We start from the raw sequence: 22,736 nt of genomic DNA, 5'->3' as shown, positions 1-22,736 counted from the left end.
ACCTTTTGTACCCTGATTTTTTTCCCTCACTTTACCTCATATCAAATAAATCTTCCATGTAGCCAATTTGTCTACATGCTTGTAATTTTAAAGATGCATAATATTCTATCCCATGGTTATAACATACTTTAACTGTTCACCTATAATTGGACATATATGTTGCTTACAGTTTTTCACTCAAAATATTATTATGAACTTTTAGTTCATACAGTATTTTTCTCTTTAATACTTTCAATGAACTTGACTTTCTAGAAGTTTTCTGGGGAAAACTAAGTCAAAAGTGATGTCTTGCATGGTTCTTAAAAATTACAATAAAATGGCTTCCCAGTGGTTTGTACCAGTTTACAATGATCCCAGTGAAGTATGAGAGTACCAATTTCACCACACTTTCACTTTTTCTGTTGCTAATTTAATAGTATAAAACGTTTCTTATTTTAATATGTATTTTTCCTATATCTATTTTCCTTGATTGTTTTCTCTGTTGGGAAATGCCAGTTCCTGTCACTTGCTCGGTTTACCTTTGGGAGGTTGTCTCAATATTTTTCTTATTCCTTTTCATGGGCTGTATATATAATAGAGATTTTAACCCTTTTTCATATTTATTGTGAATATTTTCCCCCAGCTATTGGTTTAAATTTACTTGTTATACTGTCATCTGAAGAAATTTAACATTGTTATACAGTTCAGATCTTTATCAATGTGGTTTTTCCCATCATCTGTCATCTTAGAATATTCTCTCCGCTTTGTCTTATCCCCAGGGCTTTGATAAAGGATTTAATTCTGCTTTATCTTCCTGATTTTATTTTCTATATCTAATTATTTCATTCATCCATTTTGATGTAAATGATATGCAGGTTAAATTAATCTGTTCCTTAAATGCTCACTAGTTAACCAACACTCTTCCTTTAAATACACTTGAAAAAACCCTTGAATAACTGAGATAGTACGTCTATGCCTGTATGAAGAGTTCTTGTGTGCTGGGGTAGGATTCCAGGCTCCCTGGGGAAAGTATAGTCCCAAAGGACTTAGGATGTGGTGTGGTTCAGTGAGAACACAAAAGGAGCAATAACCAGAGTGAAGTGTGGGAGTGCCCCTAAATGTCCTTGCGTTTTCACCTTGCTCGTCCCTTCCCCATTTTGGGGAATGACTGCATTTCTAAAAATTAAAGACCACTTGACCCAGAGGTTTTCCTATCTTGTTAGAGTCCTGCTGAGTTTCCAGGAATGAGGGCTCTCAGTTGACCTACAGCAGTACATTTACTAATCACTCGTGCATGGAGTCTGTGCTAGGCACATTGTGTGTGCCTGTGTAAGAGGCAGAATGATAGCCCCAGGACAACCATGAGTTATGCTGTGAGTAGAAAACGATAAAAGGGAGATGAGAAGAGAAATCTAGGTAGATGTAGAGATGGTTCCGCTGTGCAGCCTTAATGGTGTGGGGTGCGGCACTGTCCCTGTGAAGGGCTGTGCCCGCCCTCCATCCTCCTGCCGCCGCTGTGCACCTCTACCCTCCTCTCAGTTGGTCGAAGCCCCTGCACACACAGACAAGACTCTCCACTTGCTTCCCTGCCCTCGGCCAGGCTGCATCTCAAAGCTTTTGCAAGGGTCTTAATCCTGGCGGAGAGCCACGTGCACTAGACTGGGAGTCAGAAGTGCCCGCCCCCACTCCCCTCCCCCCCCCATCCCCACTGCTGTCCAAGAGCCTGGAGCCTGAAAGCTTAAGCGGCTACACTCGGAAGGAAGGCACGTCTGACCTCCTGGTTCTGGTTCCCACCCGCCCACCCAGGTTCGCGGTTATCTTTCCTTCCCGGTGCTCACAGTAAGGCAGACCGCAAACCCATAACCACTTGTTTTTTCTCTGCTGGGACCATGTACAACAATGGTCTTGACTTTGCATCTTTTAACTGGCAGGCAGGTGGAGGGAACGCGCCTCAGGACCTCTGTCTCATCCTGTTTGGCATGAAGAAGTCATGCATCTTAACCTGTTGACAGAGCATCTGCCACTTTAATCTTGAGAAAGAAAAAGGATCTGGTCCATTTAACGTTAGCACGGAGAGTCCAGATCCCCGAACCTGTTAAACAGAGACGTCCACCGTGCCAGCTTGGCTCTCGGGGAAGCCCAGCCACTGTTAAATTCCAGGACAATCTCTTCCTTGCCACCCTCCACTGAGGGAATTCACCCTCGGGGCCGCCCCGCCTGGCTCCCTCCCACAGCCCTGCGAAGACTGGAGTAGGTGCTCCCCTCAGAAAGGCCCTGGAGTGCCCCGTGGCTCTCAGGGTGCGCAGTGGGACTCGGTAAAGCCGCTGTCCCCTCCCGGGGACAGCGCCTCCTGGGCAGGGCAGCCGGGGGCCGCGGAAGGAGCGAGAGTGGCGCCCGCGTGACTGATCGCGGCGGAGAAAGTCCCCCGAGACTGTGACCCCTGCGCTGGGGGAAGGCGGGGCCGATGCGCAGGAAGATGCCGTGATGGGACCGGGAAAAAAAACACCAACCCCAAACCACCCACTTGTGTTTCTCAACCCGAGTTCACCGAGAGCGGCCGAAAGACCCCAGAAGCTGCGCCGCACCTCCTCGACCCCCACCTGCCCAGCCTCGCTTCTTGTGGGTGGGCTTCGCGCTCCCTCCCGGGTTTCGGAGTCACCACGTGACTTCCACGAAGAGTGAGGCCCCAGCGGAAAGCTGCCACAGGGGTGGTATTTGGGACCCCGAGGTGCGGCGAGAGGGCGGGGAGAGGAGGAAACGAGGCGGGGGTGGGAGGAGGGGGCGGGGCGGACTTGAGGACGGGAAGGACGGCGGGCTTGGACTGGGGGGTGGGGAAACCCGGGCGTTGCGCAGAGGGCGCTGGAGCCGGGAAAGCGGGAAGCCCGAGGGGGCGCGGCAGAGGCGGCGGCCGGCAGGTGCTGGGGCGCGGGGATGCCGGTGGCTGGAGAGAGCCGGTAGGCAGCTCCCCGCGTGCAGGGCGCGCCGGGCCGGGCGGCCGCTCCTCTGCTAGGCTGCGCGGCGGGGCGGGCCGGGCCGGAGAAGCGCGCGGCATGTCGCAAGGGCTCCCGGCCGCCGGCAGCGTCCTGCAGAGGAGCTTCGCGGCTCCGGGGAACCAGGCGCAGCCGCAGGTAGTGAACTAGAGGCTCGGGGAGGACCGCGGGCGATGCGGGGGTGGGCGTGCCTGGGGGCGCGAGGAGGTGGGTGCCGGGGCTCCAGTGTGGCGACCACTGAGTGCAAGGGTGGAGGGCCCTGCGGGAGCTAGACGCGAGCGGTGTGGGGGCCGCGGGGGCGGGCCAGGGACCCTGGCGTGCGCCTCTGCCCTGCCGCGCGCCTCTGCCCTGCCGCCCCCGCGCACGCACGGTGCCCGGGGCGTCCGGGATGGTGACTGGGCTCCTGAGCCTGGGAGGGGGAGAGGCCAGAGGGCGCCGTCGCCTGGTAGGGCTGGGCACTGTCCACGCTCCCCCGCACGTGGGGTCCCCGCTGCCTTGGGCGTCGCCATCCATGCGCCGCCGCCGGCTGCCACCCCACCGCTGGAGCGCGTGGTCCTTCCCCGCCGCTCCGAGCGGGGGCCAAGGTGTGGAGAGGGGAAATTCCGCTACAAGGGGAAACTCGTGCCCAGGCACTCCCAACATCTACCGGCTGCCTCCCGAATGGCCTAGCGGTGCGAGGTAGGGGCCAGAAGTAGGCGGACTCCACCCTCAGAACTGGTGGAAAGCTCTTGGCTGGCGCTCGGTCCTGTGCGCTGTCCACCACCACGTTTACAACCGCGTACTGGGGAAACTGACACAAAGTTGCCCGCAGGGACTGCAGTATGAGAACTTCCCGCTCTGCTGCTTTAGGACTGAGTCTTTTCATGGTTATGCCCTTCTCAATTCGGTGCCTGGCACAGGATGTCATCGGGTGACGCTAGAGAGCCACACATCTGAGTTTAGGCCTGAACTTTGCCACACACAGGCTGAGTAGCCTTGGGCAATTTGCTCAACCTCTCTGAACCTCAATTTCCCCACGTGTAAAATCAATATGACAATATCAACTTCTCATGATATTTATGAGAACTAATTGAGATGTGGTTAATAATACATGAATATCTCAACAGTTTGCTCCCCTCTTTCCATCTTTTTTTTTTTTTTTTTTTTTTGCGGTACGCGGGCTTCCCACTGTTGTGGCCTCTCCCGTTGCGGAGCACAGGCTCCAGACACGCAGGCTCAGCGGCCATGGCTCACGGGCCCAGCCGCTCCGCGGCATGTGGGATCTTCCCGGACCGGGGCACGAACCCGTGTCCCCTGCATCGGCAGGCGGATCCCCAACCACTGCGCCACCAGGGAAGCCCCCCCTCTTTCCATCTTGATTAAATGTTTCTGCTGGTTGTCAGGTATGACAATATGATAGGTGATAAATCCAGTTGGAGTGTCTGCTCCTACAGGGCGGAATGCAGACTGCTTCATGTGCCCTATGAATTTCTGATGATGAACAGAGAGGCATGATTTGGTGACAGGCACTATGGGGGACTCAATAAAAACTAGCAGCAGCCTTAACAGAGATTATTGAGGGCATACCATGCGCTGGTAGCTTTGGGATAAAATCTCATTTTATCCTATGCAGCCCCAAGCATTGGGCTGTTAGGATGATCATTGCAGAGATTACTGACCACTTGTTCAGGGCATGTGTCTCTAGTGCCCAGGACAGTGCCTGGCACATGGCAGGTACTCAGTTAATACTTGCTGAAGGAATGAATGAATCACACAACAAATGAGAAAATGGAAAAATCAGAGAGTTTAAATCATTTGCCCGACACCATATTGATAGTGAGAGACAAAACCAGGAACTGTGTATTTCTAAAGCTAAAAGTTCTGTCTGCTGCACTCGCTGTTGTGTTCCGGTTATATCTACCAAGACTTCTTTGCCTCTAAGGGACTACATTTTAACGTTCTATGCCTGTTCCCTTAAGCACTGCCTCCAGTCCACTTCTATTTGTTATGTTCTTTCTTCTTGTCCTTTCATAGCTTTATATTCTTGCATATGCTGAAAATTCTTTACCTGCTGTAACTTGGGGAGGTGATATGGGTCTTTTCTTATTTGGAATATTAGACCAGATAAAATGATAACTGAAAACATCCATTATTTTATGTTATCAATATTTGCTTTCCATTAATAGTAATAATTGAGTAGCTTTCCTGTGTTTGTATCCCACTAATCTCTTGGCCTTTAAACTCTTTAAAGGTAGTATTTCCCGGGTGTCTCCTCATAGGGTTCTGGAAAGCAAATACTGCCCCACCTCTCCATGTTTTCTATGACTGGATAAAGTGTTTTTACCATGGTAGGTGGATTTTTCTGCCTGCCTGTTTCAGGATAACTCTTTTTTTTTTTTTTTTTTTTTTTTTTTTGCCGTATGCGGGCCTCTCACTGTTGTGGCCTCTCCCGTTGCGGAGCACAGGCTCCGGACGCTCAGGCTTAGCGGCCATGGCTCACGGGCCCAGCCGCTCCGCGGCATGTGGGCTCTTCCGGGACCGGGGCACGAACCCGTGTCCCCTGCATCGGCAGGCGGACTTTCAACCACTGCGCCACCAGGGAAGCCCTCAGGATAACTCTTGAAGGATTTGACCAAGTTTGGTTAAATCTCATATACAGCCAAGAGCTTTCAAGACACATCATAAATTTGCTTTCTCATTCGCCCTGACCTGTGTGTGAAACAAAACATCAGTCAGACATTGTTCAAAGGAACCTCTTGTTGTGGCGTTCAGGATCACGTGGTATGTTGGGAGAGTTCCGTGGTTGCAGTTAGTTATCAGCGTAATGGTGATTTGTACACAGTCTCAAAAGGACCTGTTTGCAAACATTTTAGAAATATGTTTTAGAAATGATGCTTCCTATATACAAGAAACCAAAGTGGTTAACTAGGGGTCTGCTTTTCAATGTTTTATTCTTTCTAATTTTTAAACTATGTAGATGTTTTACCAACTAAAAATTTTAAATGATATCTTCTAAATTAAAAAAAAAAAAAAAAAAGTACCTGTTTGTGTGTGGTGGCAGAAGCCCCGGCCCACAGCAAGTCCCAGATAGCAGCTGCCTTCTGCCTTTCCCGTCCTCAGATGAGCACCAACACCACACCTCTTCCAGGCACAGGCCCTGCAGGGGAGAGGTTTGAGAACGTTGGTTTGGAGTCCAGCAGACCTGAGTTCCACTTCCCGTTCTCCCCGCTACTAGCTGTGATACCTGGAGCAAGTTCCTCAGCATCTCTGAGTTTCTTATTCCTCATCTTTTAGATGGCGGTCCCACCACACATTTCTCAGGGTGGCGACAGGGGTTAACAGCTAGCACAGTCATAGCGCATGGTGAGTGCTCCTCGACGTGGGGCCACTGTTACCCCACTGATGTAGCAGCAAGCACTGCTGTGGCTGCAAAGAAAATGGTGACGCTCCGTAAGCAATGCTGGGTGAAGAGAAAGGGCAGGGAAGGTGAGGCGAGGGGCCTCAGCATCACACCTGACCAAACCTTCCCCCCCAGAGCCCTGAGGATGATGACAGGAAGGTCCGAAGGAGGGAAAAAAACCGAGTTGCTGCTCAGAGAAGCCGGAAGAAGCAGACCCAGAAGGCTGACAAACTCCATGAGGTGAGAGTGTGGTTAGGGCAGAGCCACGCAAGGGCCACGGCAAGGAGTCATCCTCCACCCTTGCACTGTGGTGGACCTAAGGTCACACCCTGGTCCTCACCAGTTCGGCCACATGCATGTCTAGTTCTGCTGTGTCCTTCCAGCCCAGTGTTCTGAATCTTCACTCACTGGTGTCTTCATTTCTCCCTCACTGGTTGCATCTCACACTCACGTTTCCTTTATTACAAAATGAAGAACCCACCTTTTGATCCTGATTCCCTTTCAAGCTAGCGCCCCATTTCTTTTCTTTCCCTCTTTTATTCCCCTGCTTATTAAAAAGAGACATGCTGTCTCCATGTCCTCAGTTCCTGTTTATTCCCCAGTCCTCTGTGGTATCGTTTCTGCTCCCCCAACACACATACACGCACACACGCACATGCACACTTCCTACAGAAGCTGCTCCGCTGAGGCCACTAGTGCCCTGGCACTGCCCGGTCCAGGGACCTCTTTCTAGTCCCCTCATCCTTCGCCTTGCTGGCTCCTCTGACACCACTGATCCTCGCCTTCTTGAAACCTTCTTTCAAGGTCTTTAGCTTCTAAAAGACCAGTTTCCTATTTCTCCTGACCCTCTTCACCACTTTTTTCTTAGTTTCTTTGTTCACTTTTCTACCTCTGTCTGTTTTCTTAAAAGTTGGTGCTGACCAGGCTTTCAGACTCTGCCCTTTTTTCTTCTCACCCTGGAAGACTTAATCTATTAATCTGTTCTGCCAACGTCAGCTCCCAACATCACTTACTCTCAGGTAGGCATTGATTACTCCAAGACCTCTGGCCCTAACCCCACATGACCAGCGTCTGCTTAGATGCCTCCAAATGGGTCGCCACAGCTCCTCAGCTGCAGCATGACCATGATAGTGTGTCTGTTCACCCTGAGACTTTCTCTTCTCACTGTCATCAAATTGTAGTTAATGGAGCTAACTAACCATCTATCTTATCACCCAAATCAGGAACCTGAGCTTTATTCTAAACTCTTCCATTTTCCTCTAACCCTGTGCATAATCCCACATAATCTCACAGTCAGGACATGGGAACCGACGTCGAAGGCATCCCAGGATCTGTCCAAGGAATTGATGGCATTCCCATGCTCTTGTCTTTGCACAGGGTTGGTGTGAATATTAAGGGTTTTAGTTCAGCTCTCTCCTGCCACACTTTCTGGCCATAGATTGTCTCAGCAAGGCCAGTCTGAGGGGCATTGATAGCACAGGAGACTCTGAGGTGTTATGAGGGGGAAATGACAGTCTCTAAAAACCCCTTCACACTGAGCAGAGAACAGATTTAGAATGCACAGGCTCCAGGGAGAGGTGACCCACTGATAAAAATTCACAGAGGGCCATAGATTATAAATATTACGTTCTTTCTTGAAAGTAGGAAGTCTGGGCTGTAGAAAGAGACTAGGATCTTCAGACCAGGGTCAGGGAAGGTCTGTCCCAGCCGGGATTAGTTCTGTAAAATTTCCACAGAGGGATTGGGGTGCCCTTTGCCTCCTTTCTTCCCTCCCCCTTGCTCCTGAAGCAAGCCTGGTTCTAGCTTCATGCTACCAAATAACCCCCAGAAGCGACTTGTGGCTTGGTCAGTGCAAGGCCCTATATTCAGAACACATGTGCTAGCAGGACCCTTCCTCTCGAGGAACTTCTAGTTGCAGCCAGATGCATCAATATCAAAACACACTAGAGAACACCTGGTTTTAACTCCCAAGTGATTATGTGTGTGGAGGTGACTGAATGACTTGGACAAGATCTTTCATGGAGCAAGGTCGAGTAGATTCGTTCAACAAATATTTATCAAGAACCACTGCAGGCAAGGCATTGCCACTGGGTCACAAGGAGAGGATTGAGATCTCATTCCTGTCCTTGGGAGGCATGAGTCTCAAGGAAAGTGTATTCGTTTCCTGTGGCTGCTGTAACAAATCATGACAAAGTTGGTGACTTAAAACAACACAGATCTATTTTATCTCACAGTTTTGGAGGCCAGGCATATGAAGTGGGTCTCACTGGGCTAAAATCAAGGTGTCAGCAGGGCTGCGTTCCTTCTGGAGGCTCTGCAGAGGAATCCGTTTCTTGCCTTTTCGAGTTTCTAGAGGCTTCTGTATTCCTTGGCTTGTTGGTCCCCTTCCATTTTCAAAGCCAGCACTGGCCAGTTGAGTCTTTCTCACCCTGCCTCACTCTGACACCGTTTCTGTTGTTACATCTCCTTCTCTGCTTCCTCTTTCCCTAACACTCTCATGATTACACTGGGCTCGCCTGCATAATCTGGGATAATCTCCCTCTTTTAAGATATTCAGCTTAGTCACATCTGCAAAGTCCCTTTGGCCATGTAAGGTAACATATTCACAGGTTCCAGAGATTGGATGTAAACATCGTGGGGGTTGGCATTATTCTGCCTACCACAAACATAAATACTTTACTACAGTGTCACAAAAAGATGGGTCTCTCTCAATTTCTGTCATTGTTGGATGTGATAATGAAATGAACTAGATTTCCGGGAAATTTAGGGGTGATTTGCCACATTTACTCCTGCCTAATCCCTCTTAGAATGGTGGGTGGAGGGCCCTTCATAGGATTCTTAGCTTGTTCTGCTGTCCATAAACATAACTGTGCCAGTTGCCCTTTCCAGAAGGGGGCCGACTGATCTGAAACCCAGTCCCTCCACAGAAGAACACGCCCTTCTCCTCTTTCTCTGTGGAGCTACAAGAATGGATTAGGGTCATGCACCACTGGCAGATCACCTCAGCAACACCAGTTTTGTTGGGAAACATAGTATCAAGGAGGCCAGGACAGTGCTTCCATCCATACACAGGCCCCAAAGCAGAAGTCCACCCTTTACCGTCACTAGCTACACACAAGTGTCATTGGTCACTGGTGTCAGTAGTCACTTTGGTGACTAGTTTTTAAATTTTGAGAAACATCTACATATTGAGAGTGGGATGTCTGGTTAAGAAATGTGGTGATGAATAATGTTACTGTGCTCCAGTGAGCTGCAGGCAGAGGACTTAGCACCCTGCTTTGGGTCACAGCTGAAAGCCCCTCAGGCTCCCTGGGGCTCCCAGGACACATCTAGGTTGGGAAAAGTAAGAGCCAGACACAGTGCATGGAAACCTTCTCCTCAGACTTGGAATGAGGCCAGCTCATGGGGAGACACCGAAGGGCACAGAAAACTGCCACCTGGTAGCCACGACTGCCCACTACTCCCTGGGGAGCTGAGCCCATCATGAGGGCTTTGAGTAAATGTAAAATAGCTAGCTAGTGGGAAGCAGCTGCACAGTGCAGGGAGATCAGCTCGGTGCTTTGTGACCGCCTAGAGGGGTGGGATAGAGAGAGTGGGAGGGAGACACAAGAGGGAAGAGATGTGGGGATATATGTATACATATAGCTGATTCACTTTGTTATACAGCAGAAACTAACACACCATTGTAAAGCAATTATACTCCAATAAAGATGTTAAAAAAAAAAAAGGGCTTTGAGTAAAGCCCTTATCCCATAAATTCCTCTATCCTATACTGTGGGCTAGCATTGCTAAATATCTCCAAGTAACTCAAGCTCTTTATTTGCCTTTCCTGAACACCATGAAGGGTAATATTTAGAGCAAGACATGTTTAAAATTCCCACTTCCTCTCCTGCCCACTCAGTTCTTGAGCCTCTCTCACCTCCAACATCCAGAAAATCCTCCTCCAGTCCCAGCTGTTACAAGTCTCTCAGCTGCCTTCTTCCTCCCCCAGCTCTCCATCCCCAAAGACGGGGGACTATCCATCAGGGCAGAACCCCCTTGGAGGGCAGGGCGGGAGGAGAAGCTGAGCAGGCCAAGCCAGAGAGAGACTGGGGTCACTCTTCAGAGATGTCCGAGTTTCCCCCTCAGGACGGTGGCTGCCAAAAGTCGCCCCGCAGTGATGAGAAGCAGTTCCTAGTGTGCACCTCGCTGTTCACTGTGGCTTTTCGAGTTTTCCCTTCAAGGCACTTACCCTTCTCATGGAGACTTTGACCCGTATTCATCTCTGAATATTAGGCACATGGCCGGGGTGCAGATTCACAAATGGGAACCCAAGAAAACAGTCCAGGTCTCTAAGCCCAGTTGAAAATGTCTCAGAAGTGGGTCACACTGGTTCAAGCCAGGCACCCAAAGGTGTAAGACTGAGAAAGAACTTTGAGTCAGAAAAGGAAGGCAGCGATGCCATCCTCAGGAGCCCCAAATGTCACAAACTGACAACTTTCTTGGGCAACATGGTTGTGGTACGTGTTGCCCTGGTGTTTTCAGATATTGCATACTCTAAGAGAATCCTTCATGTCAGTCCTCACTGGGTTTAGAAACTGATGATGACACTAATTTGTACAGCCCTTGCTGGTGACACAATTTTTCTGCTGGGAAGTATATGAGCTTAAGGCTTGGGAATAGACTTATGGTAAAATCCTGAGCTCACGTAGCCCTTTACTGCTGGTAACCACCATGGGGGGAAATTTGGGCCCAGACGCTGCCAAGCGAAAGCAGAATTGCTGTCATTGCCTGAGAGCTGCAGTTGACCTTGAAGTCAGAGATTAGGCCCCAAGTCTGCATGACCTCAGAAAAGCCACTGTACCTCTGAGTTTCAGTTGTCTCGCTTGTGAAATGGGGTCTGTGTCCTCCTGATGGCCTTTTCCTTCCCCTCATTTCCTTCCCACCTTAGTTATCATCTCTGGTCCCTGGTACCCACTTGAGCTTCTTTACCAGTCTTTGCCTCAAAGGCATCCTAGACCCTGAATCACTCCCCAGACGGCACCTCATTCCTCAATCAGCCTCTCTTTAGAAGCTCAGACCAGGGTTTCTCAGCCGCAGCACTATTGGCCTTTGGGGTCAGCTATTTCCTCGTTGGGGTGGGGGCAGTAGTGCCCCCTTCCCAGCTGTGACAACCCAAACTGTCGCCAGCCGCTCCAGATGTTCCCCAGGGACTGTCAGAATTGGCCCAGTTCAGAATTATTGCCCTAGACAGCTTAATTTCTGAGGCAGAAGTGGGATTTGCAGAGATTTCCACACCTCCCATTTCTGGTCTCTGCTTTGTGACTGTGTCCTGCACATACCCAGAGAAGGCAGCACAGTGACCTCAAATCCTCCTGAGTTAGGAGATTGGAAAGTCAGTGATATTTGAGCTAAACTGATCATCTCTTTGGAAATAACAAAGGATCTAATGTTCTTGGCTTCTTTTTCACATATGTTAAGTCCAGGTAATCTCTCCTCAGGTTGAAGTGGGTCTTACTATTCCCCTTTGTACCCACTCAGTGTTCTCACCTCCTCTTTCTCCCCTCTCAGCTCCCTCTTTTATTTTTGTGGAACTGGTCTCGCTTGAAGAAGATTTTGACTTCTTCTCTTTTTATTCTCTCAGCTCAGTAAAAGCCCCTCCGCAGATTTATGAGTAAAACTTAAATCCCAGAAGAGAAAGTCCCTGTGGAGAAGGCAGCCGAGGGGCCTGCTGGAGGCCCGCGACAGGCAGCTCTGTGGCCTTTCTGAGCTGGGGCTCGGGGAGAGCCGTGGACTTCGGCAGCATGGCCCCTGTGGCTTCCAGAGAGAGAGCTCAGAAGCTCAGAAGCATCTTGCCACAGCATTCAGTAACTATACAAAGGCATGTGGAATATTCTGCTACAGGAAGAATTCTGTTCTTTGGAATCTAGTTAAAATGTTAGCTCATCGCTGGGCTTCCCTGGTGGCGCAGTGGTGGGGAGTCCGCCTGCCGATGCAGGGGACACGGGTTCGAGCCCCTGTCTGGGAGGATCCCCCATGCCGCGGAGCGGCTGGGCCCATGAGCCGTGGCCGGTGAGACTGCGCATCCGGAGCCTGTGCTCCGCAACGGAAAGGCCACAACAGTGAGAGGCCCGCGTACCGCAAAAAAAAAAAAAAAAAAATCTTAGCTCATCGGAACCATTCAAATGTATTCTTCATTTTACTTGGAGGTGAAGAGAATTTCCAGTTGCAGGGTGGAGAGTGCGTGGGTGTGTGCGCGCATGCGCGCATGTACGAACTACCCACAGCTGTGGCCTCTCTCAGCCCTTTGCTACAGGCAGCGCTCCCCACGATGCCTAGGTCTCCATCCCCTCCTCCCAGCCAGACCCTTCCTGCCCACAGAGGGCCTCTTGCTGCATTGGGAGACTGCATTCTGACTCCCGGACTAGAGCTGTCAGAGGCCAGAGGAGAGCCTGGGGCATTGGGGGTGGTAGGCCTGGAGGAGAGCTGAAGGCGTAATGCAGCCAGGGTACTAGGGGGCCAAAGTGGCCCAGCTCAGCCTGTGGCAGGGTGGGCGAGGCCCGCTGCCATGGAGAGTATTCCGGGTCACCCTGAGAGCCTGCCTGGGAAAGACAGGAGGCAGAGAGATAGCTCTGATGGCCTCTATGTGCAACCTCTCTGGGGCCCTTCTTCTGAGAGGGAGGAAAGTGCCTAGAGTGGGAGGGAGGGAAGGCAGGGGGCAAGAGAAGGAGACCAAGGGCGAGGGTTGTGGAGTGACTGAGCTCGTAGATGTTGGCACTGGGGCCTGTCGGGCAGGGGTACAGGAGAAGGTAGCAGAGGCCCCTAGTTGCTATACATTTCTGATCTTTGGGGAGAAACCTTATTTAATATAAGTAAGATTGACTATGATGCAAGACTGAATAGAACACGTAATGAGAGATGTGGTTCCATTAGGTACTATGATCTGGGAAGCCTTCCTGGAGGTGGTGGGCTTGACCTTCCACACACAAGCAGGAAGGCAGCCCAGTTGAGGATAACAGCTTTAGTAAAGAGGCAGAGCTGAGAATTTGCATGTATCTTCATGGCCTGTAAGAAGATCAGACTTTTTTAGTACTATTTCTTAAAAGTTACTGGTAAGATAATAAGGTTGGGCTCCCAGCTCAGGAAATGCATGGCATGCATGGTTCAACAAAGCCTAACCATATGAATCAACCTAGAAATGATTGAAAACAACATTTCAACAAGATGCAAATAAGATCGTCAGCCTCAAGAAGGTCTCTGTTGGTATGCCATAGGGCTCTGCAAGTGGCCGAGTATTGTAGGACTTATTAATGAGTTGGGTGAAGAAAAGGAAGACCTACTTCATCGAGTTAGCGGACAGCTTAGAGCTGTGTGGTATCACTAACCCAGGAGCTGACACAATCGATATTCAAAAAGATTTTGCTAGGCTGGCAGATGACCAAGCAAACAGGGCGACATTCGGTAGAAGCAGATGTAAGGCCCACCCTTAAGCCAAAGTATCAGTTGTAGTTCAAGTATGAACAGAGAAGCAGCCGATGCAGACGAAGCTTGCACTGCTCTGCATTCTCAGAGAGAATCCCCAGAGCTAGGTGGCTGCGCCCTTGGGTCCCACCCAGAGCAGACTACCTCACGCATTTGCCCTCTGAATGGCGGGACCGTCCCCAGAATCGTGCATTGTGTGTTGGGAACATTTTCTCAGAGCTCCTGGCAAATTGGAACGTGTGTTGGGAATGGCCTCCCGAAGGGCGTTGGAACCAGAAGTCCTGAAACCCAAGAAACTCAGAGGACCTGAAGCAGTTGGGCTCAGAGAATACCTAAGGGGAAGTGGTATGGGGATGTCTCCTAACATTTCAAGAACTGTGATGTTGAAAAAGTATTGCATGTACTCTATGTGGTTCCATAGGTGGAACCAAGCCCAGTGGGTGGGTTTAAAGGAGAGAATGATTTTGGATAGTACAAAGAGGAGCTTTCTAATAGAGCAGCTCAGAAATAGCAGGAACTGTCTTTTGAAGGAGAGAGTGCCCAGCACAAGTTGGATGTCGGAGCTAGAATTACATAGGGAAGGTTTCTGCACTGTGTGGTTTGGGCTAAGGGCTCTCTGATCTCCCGCAGTTCTAAGCCTCTGTAAACTCCGATATAGTGGAAGCTTAACAGGTGAGTGTTGGAGCAAAGCCAAGGCAAGGGGTGTTTTCATTCATTTACTCAGCATTCGACAAACATGTGTTATGTTCCCGGCACTGTTCCAGGTGCTGGGGCTGTAACAGTGAACCCAGCAGAAACCACCAGAAAGCAGATCAGCGGCTGTGGGGAGAGGGTCACTGACCGCAGAGGGAGATCAGGGAACTTCTCAGAGTGATGGAAATGTTCTGCGTCTTGATCAACACAGGTGTTTACATTTGTCAAAACTCATCAAATTATACACCTAAAATTAGGTGCATTTTATTTTATGTCAATTATAAATAAGATAATAAAGATGATTCAGAAGACAAAGCCCGGCCCTCATCCTGGTGGGAGGGGAGAGACGTGAAGCAAATGAACAAACAAATCTGAGTGGTGGAGGCGGCTAATGAGAAAGATTTCAGGGAAGGAGGTGAGCATCGTGGCCGGGGTTAGATCTGCCCGGAGGACAGAGGAAGGGTTTCAGAACCGATGCTGAAGACTGATTTCTGTCTTCCCAGGAGTATGAGTGCCTGGAGCAAGAAAACACAGTGCTGCGGAGAGAGATCGGGAAGCTGACGGAGGAGCTGAAGCACCTGAGCGAGGTGCTGAAAGAGCACGAGAAGATATGCCCGCTGCTGCTCTGCCCCGTGAACTTTGTGCCGGTGCCGCGGCTGGACCCCGTGGCTGGCTGCCTGCCCCGGTGAAGCCCAGAGACGGTCCTCCTCTGCCCAGCAAGGAGCGTTGGTCTTTTTCACACCTGGGAAGAGGCTTCCCTCTGCATCCATGTACCGGGGGACCTGTGGCCGGGTCAGCTCTTAGGAGCTCCGGGCCGTGTCCCCAGCAGCCCAGGCTCAGCATGATGCTCTCACAGGCCCCTGACTCAGAGCCTTTAGCGGATCCAGGCAGGGAGGCCATCCTCAGGAATCACTGCGCATCCACTCTGGCAGCTAGTAGGTTCCGTTTTTGTGCAGAATCATTTCCTCTAGCACATGGATAATAAAGGTGTTATCTTCTCTTCTTTCGCCAAGTTCTTAGAATTTAGAGACACAATACCTTTCCTCTTCCTGAAGAGGTCATCTCCTGTCTCCTCAGGTGGTTTTGCAGCTCCTGGGTCTTGCTTCTCCTCCTGGTCATCTCCCCCATGGTCACATCCATGCTAGATGAGGAGGCACCTTTGGGGTGGGACTCCCCTGCCACCCCAGCTGGGTCATGCAGGGGTGTGCTGGGCATGACTCGTGCTTGTCTTATGCGCTGCGTGACCCTCCATCCTGGTCAGCTTTCCCACCCAGGCTGGACCGTCCTGGAAGATTTTCTACTCCAGGCTGGTTTTCCCATGTGCTCTGTATATTCCCGGGTCACCTCCCATTCCATTGGTAGTCATAGGATCAGGGGACAAATGTACTTTATGGAAGTCTGAATCACACTCGAATGGAGGAGATCTGTCCCCTATGTAAACAAGCAAATATCTGGGTAGATGAGGAGAGGGGAGCTATTTCCTTTTAAAGGTCCCATCCAACTCTATTCTTTCAGGAAAATCAGAACCAGGCCAAGTTGAAAGTGGTCCCAGCAAGAAAAGCAAAATGGGAGAACGCATCCCATCCCCTCCCAATTCTCTTTCTTCTTGGAGCAAGGGAGTTGTGGAAAGTGGAGCCAGCCTATCATAAAGGGAACAAGAAATGGGAACAGCAGGGAACGTGCTTTGTTGTAAATGTAAATGGTTAAAAAAAAAGAAAAGAAATAGAAAGCTCTTCCCAGGGGTGAAGAACTTGCTGACCTCATGCTAGGATTCATACAGGCTAATCCCCACCAGCCTCCTCTTTTTTTCCTCTTTTCTCTCTTTCTTCCCCTGCTTACTGGAGGCTGGCCTGCTGTCTTCTAACTCACGCAGGCTGATGGTGGCAAGATTTCCCTGGTCAGAGGCGCTGGAAGGCTGCTGTTAGACAGGGCCTGTGCCTGCTGGCAGGACCAGGCCAAAGCTTCCTGAATACAGCTCTTTCAGGGAGATGGTGGAATTATCTAGCCACGTGGCTTGTGGCATCTTAGTTCTCCGACCAGGGATTGAACCCAGGCCCATGGCAATGAAAGCGTGGAGTCTTAACCACTGGACTCCCAGGGAATTCCCAGCACAAGACACTTTAAAATCATCCAGCCTCATCCATTGACTTTGTAGTTGAGGTGTGTGGCAAGGGAGAGGGGATTGCTCACGGTCACCTCTGAGTTAGAAGCAGAACCAGAAGCAGACGCCAGGGGATCTGACTGCTGATCCACTGTAGTTGATAGAGTCAGGCTGCCGCCATGCCAGGGTCCTGCTCAGCTGGTGGCTAACTGTGGTGTGACCTTCTGTCAGCACCTCACCAGGCTGCCAGGACCTCACAGTCCAGGCGAGTGGCCCATCTGTGAAGGATGGATGCAGAGCCAGGGCCCCAGGGGCCTATGTAGCTGAGGAGAGCATGGACACGTGAAGTATGTGTCTTGTACCAGCAGGCATTTTGCTGCTGCTTTCAACTCCAGCGCTTTCCAGAAGGGAGCATTTTACACTCTGGCTGGGGCTCACCTGGCCCTGCAGTACTTCCAGGCTCTGGCTTGCAGACCCCTCTCACTGTCTTACTGCTGATCTGCTCCGACCCCTATGGTCACTGCTGTCCAGCTGGCTGTTCACCCACTCCGCTGCTGACCCCAGGGAGTCCGTGCCCACCAGCCCCACTGGCCAGAGCCCCCTGGCACCATGTAACAACCCAGGGACCAGTTTCCTTCCATGTAGCTGCTATGGGCCCCCGAGGCCTTGGAGTCCCCCTAGATCCTCAACCCTGACTGGGCGACTTGGAGGAAGGGTCCCTGGAGGATGGTGGGGAAGGGCTGTATCCTGGAGGTGAGAGTGCATCCTTTCCCACGCACAGTCCTTGTGCCGGACCTCAAATGCGTGGCCTCACCCAGACACAAGGGAGGCTGGGAAATGAAACTCAGCCCCGTGCCCAGGAGCTGGAGGAGAGAGCTTAGGTGAACATCTGTCAGCCTCTGCCATAAGACAGCCTAGCTTTTGCTCCCGCCACCTCACTGAAACTGCCCCCTTGGAGGTCCTCAGGAGGCGCCTTTTTGCTAAATCTAATGGGCATGTCTCAGGCTTTATCTTCCTTTACTTCCTAACAGCTTGTGACACTGGCTTTGGTGTTGCTTCTACCCTCTCTACCTGCTTCTCAGTATAAAGGGGCTCCTCTTCTTGGGGCCTCAGTCACCACCTATCCCTATAAGACAACCCCCACATCGGTACCCAGAGCCCTGCTCTCCCTTCAGAGGGCAGACTTGTGTATTCAGCTGCCCATCACGTGTCTCTGAAAGACCGTCTCACAAATGTTTCCCACTCAACAAATTCAAAACCATACTTGTGATCTCATCATCTTCCCTTCAAACCTGCTTCTCAATCTGTTTTTCCCTGTTTAATAAAGGGCTCCATCATCCATCTGGTCAGAAACCAACACATCAGATTTGATTCCTCCAAATCCTTCCGTTGTGTCTCTTAGATATACCCCGATCCAGCCACTTGGCTCCAATGTGCCAGCTGCCTTATCCGCTATCAAGAAATTTATTCAAAGTATCTGCTGGGCACAGGAGCTTCCTCCCTAAGCTGTGTGTTCACTGAGGTTGAGCTCACATTTAGGGAGGGTTAGGCCCCCATTTTTTTTTTTTTTTTTTTTTTTGCGGTACGCGGGCCTCTCACTGTTGTGGCCTCTCCCGTTGCGGAGCACAGGCTCCGGACGCGCAGGCTCAGCGGCCATGGCTCACGGGCCCAGCTGCTCTGCGGCATGTGGGATCTTCCCGGACCGGGGCACGAACCCGTGTCCCCTGCATCGGCAGGCGGACTCTCAACCACTGCGCCACCAGGGAAGCCCTAGGCTCCCATTTCTGATGTCAACAGTAAATTTGGAGTTAGGGAACCAAAACTAGGGTAGTCCAGGGTAGTGAGTCATGGTGATGGGGACAAGTCCCCTCCAAGATAACTGGAGAGGTGACCAGAGTTCTGAAAACCAAATGTTCGTGAAACTTGTTGCTAAAAACATCTTTATCCAGATCCCAGTAACACTGAGGGCCGTCTCAGCTCCCCTCTGAAAAAGTAGAAATTCCGTATAAATCGGAGAAATGATTATTTTGTTCCCGGAGCTACAAGGGAAGTAGACCAGTTCTGGAGACTAGATTTGATTGGCTGTATTCACACTGCTGCTGTGTGCCAGACACTGGGCTGGGTATCTGAATTAAATCTGAGAGTGACTGTTTGTCGGGCTGGGAGGAAGGGAGGCAAGCTGAGAAAGGCCCCTTTAGAATAGAAAGTGTCAGAGAGGGAGGAAGCCCTTCCTTCACACCCATGCAGCCACACCACTTCCTGTCCGCAATCTTGCCCCGTATTGCACCACCTCAGCCTTGAAGCCTGGGGTTTCCATCACTGAATCAGGCCCCAGTTTTGGCCTCAAACCTTGGTTGAGAATGATGACTCTAACGGACAGGAAAGCGAGAGACTCAAAAGCCCCTCTCTTCTTTCCCATCAATGCTAGGGTTTCCACAGTCCGGGTGTACTCACCAGGGCTGTGGGTTCTGCCGTAGAAGGAGCTAGAAGAAAAGGGGTAGCCCCAATCTCACTGACATGTCTTCCCTCCTGGATGTCCAGGAAGTCCTGCCAGTGTCATCCATGCCACAGCAGGAAGGCTCGTAACCAAAAGCCAGGGAAGTGGAAAGAAGAAACAATGGAGAGGAGGAAGGAGAGAGGAAGGAAGGGAAGGAGAAGGAGAGAAGGAAGTGGGAAGGGGGAAGGGAAGAGGGTGATGGGGATCCTTGAGCTCTGAACCTAAACCATCCCTGCTCCTGGGAAGTTATGCTGAAGCCCCAGGAGGGTACGCTATTTGGAAGCTCCCCGAACAACACCGCACGTCTGCAGGCATGAGAGTGGAGCTAGCCAAGGCTAGTCTCTGGAAACCCCTCTATGCTTGGAGTCAAGGGAAATTTCCTGGATTGCCCATTTGGAAACTGACCACCTTGATGAAATTGTTCCTCCCCAGATATTTGGGGCAAAGGAGATCCATGTGGTTACTACTGTCGCCATGGACATCAGCACCATCAGCACGACGCACACTGAAAGTCTGCAGTTAGCAGATGCAGGTGTGCTTGGTGTGGCGTGCTTGAACTTGTGCCCCAGTCTGGGGCTGTGTTCAGGGCACACTCTGTCCCTAGAGACAGCTCACCTGCTCTTTTGGGTGTTCTAGCATGACCTTTTCTGGTATGGTATTCTTAAGAAGATCAGAAATGTCATTGCAGATCAGATCAAAGGCCACTAGCCCAGAATTCCAACCACGACACGGAGGGGAAGCGTGAGGGAGAGTCCAGTGTTTGCATTCTAAGACACCATCCTGAAAGGCCTGAGGTGTACTTGGAACTTCCCTGATTTTCTTTAATAACCCACTGCTATCTATCCATTCATTAATCAAGAGTCTTCCTGAACCAGTTTGAGTTCTCCATCACCTTGTGCAGGGTGGTACTTCTGCTCTGCTCTGAATCCACCCCCTGCGCTTCTAAATCCCAGAGGAACTCATTCTTGGATGGTGCTGGGACCTGGAAAGCAGGACTATTTCCTGAGCATCCCAGGTTCACCAAGCTTCCTTGCAGTCTTTCCTCTAGGCTGGCAGCAAGGCCAAAAAGTACCTTGCGAAATGTCACAAACGTACAGAAGGCTCAATTTGCCAGGCAGTACTTTTTTGAAATTGAGAAAGCAAGAGTTCAAGAACCACAAGTAGTGGCCGGTGTCCTGAGGCTAAAGAGTGGAAAGAACCAATGAATGTTCCCCGCGGTAGTTCTTGAGCTGTTGCAGCACATTTGTAAATTATTTCGATTAATCATTATGAAACTTTATTAGTAATTAATTACTTATTTTAATTCATCGTCATTAATGATTACAGTAAACCAATATATTTATTAATAAAAATAAATGATAAAATAAATTATTTATTGTTGTAATATACCAACATATTTATTTATGAAGTAATAAAATATTTCTTTTAAAATAATAAAATAATGCATTATGAATAGTTATTATTATGAATTTACGAATTAGCTATTGTTCAAACAATTAGTAGTGAAATACTCATTGCACGTGTGGGGAGGGGAGCAGGGCCAGTAAGGGAAAGACCCCCCCTCGCCCCACAGCACCTTAAAGGGCACCTTGTCATACAATTTCTGAAAACTTACCTCCAGACCTATCTCACTTGGAGCAGAGGAAATCTAATGATTTTTCTCCGTCTGGTCGGAACAGGGAATACCCCTCCTTAGAATGTAAGCAATTACAGGACAGGTATTGTGTTTTTTGTTTGTTTGTTTTGTTGTTGTTTTTTTAAATTTTTATTGGAGTAGAGTGGATTTACAATGTTGTGTTATTCTCAGGTGTACAGCAAAGTGAATCAGTTATACATATACATATATCCACTCTATATATATTTTTTAAGATTCTTTTCCCATATAGGTCATTACAGAGTATTGAGCAGAATTCCCTGTGCTATACAGTGGGGTCTTAGGGAATTGTGTCTTATTTATCCACATATCCCTACTTGCCTAACACGTGTGCTTAGGTACCTAGCACGTGTGCTTAGCACTAAAAATTCCTGCTTGAAGGATTGATGGAGTGAATGGCTACCCCTTTTCTAGTCTTTTTTTTTTTTATTTTTTTTATTTTATTTTATTTTATTTTATTTTTTTTATTTTTTAAACATCTTTATTGGAGTATAACTGCTTTACAATGGTGTGTTAGTTTCTGCTGTATAACAAAGTGAATCAGCTATATGTATACATACATCCCCATATATCCTCTCCCTCTTGCGTCTCCCTCCCCCAGAGTAACTGTTAATTCAGAGCCAGGCTGTGGAGTCTTCCTTGAGGGTTGTTATAGCTTGTAATTGGTCTGTTCATATTTTCTATTTCTTCCTGATTCAGTCTTGGCAGGTTGTGCCTTTCTAAGAATTTGTCCATTTCTTCCAGGTTGTCCATTTTATTGGCATAGAGTTGCTTGTAGTAATCTCTCATGATCTTTTGTATTTCTGCAGTGTCAGTTGTTACTTCTCCTTTTTCATTTCTAATTCTATTGATTTGAGTCTTCTCCCTTTTTTTCTTGATGAGTCTGGCTAATGGTTTATCAATTTTGTTTATCCTTTCAAAGAACCAGCTTTTAGTTTTATTGATCTTTGCTATCGTTTCCTTCATTTCTTTTTCATTTATTTCTGATCTGATTTTTATGATTTCTTTCCTCCTGCTAACTTTGGGGTTTTTTTGTTCTTCTTTCTCTAATTGCTTTAGGTGCAAGGTTAGGTTGTTTATTCGAGATGTTTCCTGTTTCTTAAGGTAAGATTGTATTGCTATAAACTTCCCTCTTAGAACTGCTTTTGCTGCATCCCATAGATTTTGAGTCGTCGTGTCTCCATTGTCATTTGTTTCTAGGTATTTTTTGATTTCCTCTTTGATTTCTTCAGTGATCACTTCGTTATTAAGTAGTGTATTGTTTAGCCTCCATGTGTTTGTATTTTTTACAGATCTTCTCCTGTAATTGATATCAAGTCTCATAGCGTTGTGCTCGGAAAAGATACTTGATACAATTTCAATTTTCTTAAATTTACCAAGGCTTGATTTGTGACCCAAGATATGATCTATCCTGGAGAATGTTCCATGAGCACTTGAGAAAAATGTGTATTCTGTTGTTTTTGGATGGAATGTCCTATAAATATCAATTAACTCCATCTCGTTTAATGTATCATTTAAAGCTTGTGTTTCCTTATTTATTTTCATTTTGGATGATCTGTCCATTGGTGAAAGTGGGGTGTTAAAGTCCCCTACTATGAATGTGTTACTGTCGATTTCCCCTTTTATGGTTGTCAGTATTTGCCTTATGTATTGAGGTGCACCTATGTTGGGTGCATAAATATTTACAATTGTTATATCTTCCTCTTGGATCGATCCCTTGATCATTATGTAGTGTCCTTCTTTGTCTCTTCTAATAGTCTTTATTTTAAAGTCTATTTTGTCTGATATGAGAATTGCTACTCCAGCTTTCTTTTGGTTTCCATTTGCATGAAATACCTTTTTCCATCCCCTTACTTTCAGTCTGTATGTGTCTCTAGGTCTGAAATGGGTCTCTTGTAGACAGCAAATATATGGGTCTTGTTTTTGTATCCATTCAGCCAATCTGTGTCTTTTGGTGGGAGCATTTAGTCCATTTACATTTA

General features: G+C 48.9%; 1 protein-coding gene across 1 annotated transcript; it reads left to right on the top strand.

Moving 5' to 3' along the window:
* The first annotated feature begins 2,941 nt into the window (after positions 1 to 2,941).
* Positions 2,942 to 15,504, top strand: BATF3 (basic leucine zipper ATF-like transcription factor 3). The gene is made up of 3 exons (XM_033438058.2): positions 2,942 to 3,107; positions 6,484 to 6,588; positions 15,006 to 15,504. The coding sequence occupies exons 1-3, from the start codon at positions 3,030 to 3,032 to the stop codon at positions 15,189 to 15,191; spliced, it is 369 nt and encodes a 122-aa protein (XP_033293949.1). The 5' UTR covers positions 2,942 to 3,029; the 3' UTR covers positions 15,192 to 15,504.
* The last annotated feature ends 7,232 nt before the right edge of the window (positions 15,505 to 22,736 follow it).

Source organism: Orcinus orca, chromosome 1 (assembly GCF_937001465.1).
Source record: "Orcinus orca chromosome 1, mOrcOrc1.1, whole genome shotgun sequence".
NCBI lineage: Eukaryota > Metazoa > Chordata > Mammalia > Artiodactyla > Delphinidae > Orcinus > Orcinus orca.
Note: the sequence above shows the minus strand (reverse complement) of the source record. Positions and strands in the feature narration are given on the sequence as shown.